At 36.3% G+C, this 6,155-nt stretch overlaps 1 protein-coding gene across 1 annotated transcript; it reads left to right on the top strand.

The window, feature by feature from the left end:
- The first annotated feature begins 966 nt into the window (after positions 1 to 966).
- LOC149549969 (B3 domain-containing protein LOC_Os12g40080-like) lies at positions 967 to 2,373 on the top strand. Its single transcript, XM_089794405.1, has 5 exons — positions 967 to 1,116; positions 1,224 to 1,665; positions 1,756 to 1,868; positions 1,980 to 1,991; positions 2,110 to 2,373. Exons 1-5 carry the CDS (start codon positions 967 to 969, stop codon positions 2,371 to 2,373), a joined length of 981 nt encoding a protein of 326 aa, XP_089650531.1.
- The last annotated feature ends 3,782 nt before the right edge of the window (positions 2,374 to 6,155 follow it).

The following is a 6,155-nucleotide window of genomic DNA, read 5'->3' as shown; positions in this document are numbered from 1 at the left end:
GAAAAATTTGTGATGATTTTTTTGTAAATATGATAACTCTATCAGAAGTGTTGAGTGTAACTCCTTTAGCGATGGGGGAGACAAAGCATTTGATGTGCCAGTGCTTGATTTAGAAGGAGTTGGCAGAAATATCTAGAAACTGTCCATAAATTTTCAGGTTTAACTTTCCACCAACATGAGAAATGACTGAAAGTTTTTAAACAAGTTTCTGTGACATTTTTTAAATTTAAAAATTAATAAAATCCAAGGTAAATTAGAATCAGCCAATCATAAAATTGAAATTTGTGTTAAAAAAAATATTTTTCAAATAAAAGACCTTTGAACTTTAACCTTTTAGAATTTTTAAATCCTAAAAATTAATTGCACATGGGAATCGGGGAACTAATGTTCCCTGCACGGACTAATAACTCAACTAAAATCTTAAGTGTCTCCCACTCTTTGGAGAAAGAAACGTGGCAACATACATACTTCGGTAGGAAAAATATATATCTTCGAGCATTAGAAATAGGCAAAAGAGGTTTACTAATTCATAAGATATCTAGTATGATAAAATATTGGGATTTAATGATTGATTAGACAAATAGCAGGATAAAATATACCATTCCTGACATACACACTATTGTAATTATTTAACTTCACATGTATGGATATCAATTGTTCACTTTAACTTCACATGTATGGATATCACTTGTTCACTTCACACGCCCGAAGATTTGCATATGAAGAATTTGGGTGAAAAACGTTGCGTGTTCCCTTGATAAGCCACGTTTTTTTAGTTTTCTGCTGATATATTTCCCTGGTTTAGGTTTCATTAATTATCTTTTTTTCTGAGTTATGGTTTTATACCATCCATTCTTCTGGGTTCTCGTTTAATTCCTCATCTTTTGCATTTGGTTTTCTCCCCAGTACAAAAATTAATTTCATGCAGGTCATCTTTTTTTTAACCATCTGCATTTGTCATTTGTCATGGAAGATGAAGAGGGAGAGCTCTTTTTACCGTGCAGGGTATGCAGTGAAAAATGCTATAAAATTCATGGGAAATACCATGACAAACAGTGCTCTAATGGGTCTGTGTCTTTCTTTAAAGTTATGCCTGCAGATTTTCCAGATAGAATGGTAAATTTTATACATATTTTACTCACTTTATAACTCATTTTATAAAGATTTCATGCACTCTATTTATAACTATGAAAACAAACTATACTATGTGTTTCATATTGCAGCGCATTCCTCCTGCGTTTGTTTCACAGCTCATGAATAAGAATGACAATCATGTGATGTTACAAGGCCCAACTGGGCAAATGTGGGAGGTGGAATTATCACCCAATACACACAATACACTAGAAATTCGACATGGCTGGAAAGAATTTGCTAATTTTTATAGATTGGAAATGGGAGATTTTCTTCTGTTCAACTATGTAGGAAACTCCTACCTTGAGTTTCGTATATATGGAAGATCTGGTTGTGAGAAAAATTTCATTGCTCATAATCTTAAGAAACTAGACATTTTTTCAAATGAGAGACATCGTCCTAACAAAATGCAGAGTTCAAATAAACAAGCGGGCAACAAAATGGTGAATGATTTGGTTTGTCATGAGGAAAATAACAAAGAGTTGGAAGCTGTAACTGAATTTCAAAGCACAAGAAGGAAATCCACAGATCCAGGTAACCAAAATTTTTATCCTAATCTCTTTTGAACCTAGGAGTGGGGATTTTAAAATACTTTTTATAATAACAAATTTACTTATGTTGCAGGTCCCTCCTCTGAAAAGCACATGGTAATGGAGTCTGTTGCTTCATTCAAATCTGATAAGCCATTTCATAAAAATATTATGAAGTCATGTTCTGTAAACAAACCAAACACGCTGGTGAGTCAAATTCTCCCCGTTTCTTACATTCATATGTTTTTATATTTATAAATTTAATTTAGCATGGAGAAATGTACTAAATTGTTACTGTTTATTCAGTTTTTCCTGTAGATATTTCTGACGGTGTACAATAGACATCTAACTTGTGTGAATCTAAAGAAGTGTATTATTATGTATCAAGACTGTCCAATGATTCATTGATTTTACTTAACTTGGCATTCGTCATGGTTTGGGATTGCAGAGGTTCCCAAGAACATGCACATATCAAATTCGACTACCGGAAAACAAATGTGAAGTGCTACTTTTGAATGGAAAGTCTAAGAAATGGAAAGTAAAAAGCATAATCAAGGACAAGACGCCAACTTTCAGTGGGGGATGGATATATTTCACACGTGATAACAATATAAAGGAAGGAGACATTTGTATTTTTGAGCAGTTGAAGAGCAATCTTCAGTACGAATTTATTTTCAGAGTTCACATATTTTCTGGTCTTGTTTTGGAGTAGGAAAAATAGGCAAAAGATGAGGAATGCAATTATATCAGTCCAGAGATGAAGAATGCAAGTATACAAAGATTTTGTGTCGAAGGCTTAAATGTGATAGGTAATTAGTCAATTTTTGTGGTCGTAAATATGTACTTTATTTTAAAAAGCATATGATAGTTTGTATATTCATTTTACGATGAGTTTATATATATCTTTAAATTATCATGGTTACCGGCAATGTACGGTTTTCTGTTATTTTTCATTCATTTATTGCATCTCAGATGTAATATAGCCAGTGATATGTTTATTGATTTACTGATTGATTCACATGATAAAATATACGATTCTTGGCTTTTACGCCGGTGTAATTATTTAATTGAGGGGAATAAGAGGAAAATCAAGTGTCTCCTTTGTTTTTGAATTAAAAGCAGCGAAAACTAGGGGGCTGACCCATTAACAATCAAACTGGTCAACAATCAATAGATAATCATAAAAACCAAAAATACCCTCTATCACTTAGTAAAACAAAAACAAGGTTCAGAACCATAATTAAAAGAGTATCAATAGACTTAACATACATAATGCCTATGTTAAAACTAGTAAAGCTATAGAAATATATAAACAAAGGCATGACAGCCTTAAACCCCTTCAAGTTCAACAACCAGCAGATTAATAGCATAAAAACACAAAAGAGAGAACCATTAAGGCTTCTTAGCCTCCTTCCCCCCAGGAGGATGTTTGCCCAATCTTCCACAATGAAGTCAAACAACATTTTTGTATCCTCCTTTGGTAGGTCTCCCTTTGAGTCCTTAAGCAGGTTTAGTGTGGTGGCAGCAACATGTGTCACTTTGATAGTGAACTTTATCAATAGATGCATTCTCTCCTCCAACACATGGATTCTTTTTCACACCTCACTGTCAACCTTCTTTGTTATCTCCACGTTGACCTGATGCATGTTGCCAGGAAAACCATTTGCCTGCATCATAGTAACTTCCTACACAATTGGGGGGTTAGCATTATCCTTGAAAAAATCCTTAACATGGGAGGAAATCATTTTGGGGGAGGACAATCTATCCACTGTATTAGGAAACTGGTCGCTTGTTAAGTCCAGACACCCTAGCTTGATGGTTGACAAAACATGTGACACCTCCTTTCTCTCCGTCAACCCCTCACCCAAGCCAGACCGAGAAGAGTCCAAGATCTGCTCTTCCTCCTCCATTCTCCCTTCCCCAAAAGTTGATGCCTTATCTTTCATCCTCCATTTAAGGCAACGCGTATCTTTGAAAACCATCTCCTCCTCTTGCAAGGCCCCTACTTTCAATTTCCTCTTAGCCTTAGACTTAGCTAACCTCCCTGACCTCCTCCTCCCCCCTCTCCCCTCCTCCTTCGACTCAACCAGTTCCTTCTCTTTCCCTTTGTCCCGTCTCCCTTTTTTCCCAAAAGGAGTGGGTTTTAAATCAATAGGGGACCTGCTAGGTGAAGGTTGTGGGGTAGGGGCTCTGAGACCTATGATCCTAAGGGGAACTAGTTGGGTTAGGTGTTTGGGATGAGCTAGAATATCAACCTCCACAATCTTGGGAGGGATTAGGGCAAGGTGGAACTGATACGGTCAAAAAAATAACCCTTAATGTAAAATGGTAAAATTAACCCCTTTTCTCATTTTTTCTTTTACATAAGTAACTGTGTCCTTAAAATCATGCAATAGAAACAATCGAATGGAAATTAAATCACGGTGGCAAAAATGACGTAGGACAGAAAATGGTAGTAATAATAGATACCATACCTCCCTTCTAGAGTTAGGTACTTCATTAACATCAAATAGACCTCATTTTATGGCCTAGGGAGCTTCTCCTGCATAAAACCACCTCTATATTGAATAGGTTCCTCCCCATCTGAGAAGAAGCATTGCAGACTCACTTCATCGGCCACCCTTGTCACCATTTGCCACTTCCTACCCTTCATGGCCAAACCTGTCACCAAAACAATGACTTCCTAAGAGATATGGAACGATATGCCATTTATCATAACCTTTTGGTCCTCCTAGGAATTAACAAAAGCATGGAACAATTTTTATCATTCCCATCAGGCATCTCCATAAATGGCACAAAACTACCTTCCTTCAACATATACCACACTAGCTGCTTCCTCATGTTCTTCTCAATCATGAATGGCTCAATGCACATAAAGTTGCCACCCATCTCTGCAAATTTCCCTAAACCTCTCTTCTTCTATAGAACCCAAAAACACTTGATAAGAATGACTCTAATCTTAAGCCAAAAATCCCTTGGGCGACAATAATGGTCATTATTATTATTAATTATATTAGCGTCCATAGTAGAAATTAATGTCACGTGTTGAACGCCTCTATCTTCCTCCCAATCTCTTCCATCATTCTCAATACCCACTAACCATTTAAAATTTGAACCTTTTTTCTACCCAGTGTACCACAGAGGAGAATCATTAAAAAACTTTTCTTCTCAAACTTCAAAAATCTTTCTTTTTTGGGCCATGCAAATTTATTTTTACCCATAGTATCTCCTTCACTCCTAGCCATTTGTCCTTCCTAGCTTTTTCCTTTTCGCCAACTTAGCAGCATGATACAAAATTTTAAAATATCTCTCCAGTTAGGATTCATCATTCTTTATTTTTCAACTCACTAAATCTCTTAACAAATTTGGCAAGGCATTAAATTCCCTCCAACATCTTAGTCCTTTCACCTGTAGGGCTAACACTGCCATACCATCTACCACACTATTTCCCTTCTGAAATATATGATTCAAGTCAAACCTATTAAAATTGGCTAATAGGTGTCTGATGTCTTCAATCACACATTTTATGGCCCATTATTCTCTCATATTACCTTTAACAATTTCTATGATGATTTTAGAATCACCTTCAATTTCCACATTTTTGCATCCCATGCTCATCTCCAATTTTAAACCCCAATATAGAGCCATCATATTTGTGATATCGTTAGATACTTTCCCTAGCTATCTGAAATATGCCAATAGCATCCTTCCCTTGCTATACCTGACCATTCCTCCTCCCACCAAGCCTTCCTTCCTGGCAACACCATCAAAATTAAGCTTTACCTTTGCAGGTGGAGGTTACCATCTAGTTCTTTTCCTAGCTAAAAAATTGGAGTTATCAATCTTCATTATCCCCTCCTCCAATTTCCAGCCCCTGGCCACTCTAACCTCCAGGACTCCTAGGGGGAATTCTAATTTTATCCACTTGCTACAACTCATATTCTCTACCATAACTTTATATATATTTTCCACCACAAATTCCTCCTCTCTCTCTTCATTCCCGAACACCCTATTATTTCTCTCCTTCCAGATACCCCAACAGACATGGGCGGGAGGGGGTTGGGGAGGATAACCTTCCACAACCTAACAAGGAGGGGTTGAGTAAAGGGGCCTTTCCAATTCTTCACAAATTGCACTAGATTCTTATTAAACACCCAGTCCACCTCCAACTTCTGTAAAAGCCTCCCCCAAACATTAGAAGCATACATATAGTGTAGCAATAAGTGGGGAATATTCTCATCCTCCATTTTACACAAGTAGCATCTATTTGATAATTGGAAACCTCATTTCATAGGTTTGTCTATAGTTAGTATTTTCCCATGGATAGTGGTCCACTAGAATATATTATCTTAGGTATTAAATAATTAAACCATATATTCTACCAATGATAAGCTTCCAAAATTTTATCAAAAATTAATTTATAGGAAAACTTAATAGAGAACTCCCCCATCAAAGTGGCCTTCCAAATGAATTCATCATTCTAATCCCTTCCCA

Source organism: Cupressus sempervirens, chromosome 7 (genome assembly GCF_028749045.1).
Source record: "Cupressus sempervirens isolate cs-2001-9-10 chromosome 7, ASM2874904v1, whole genome shotgun sequence".
Taxonomy (NCBI): domain Eukaryota; kingdom Viridiplantae; phylum Streptophyta; class Pinopsida; order Cupressales; family Cupressaceae; genus Cupressus; species Cupressus sempervirens.
The sequence above is the reverse complement of the archived record's forward strand: the minus strand, read 5'-3'. Positions and strand labels throughout refer to the sequence as shown.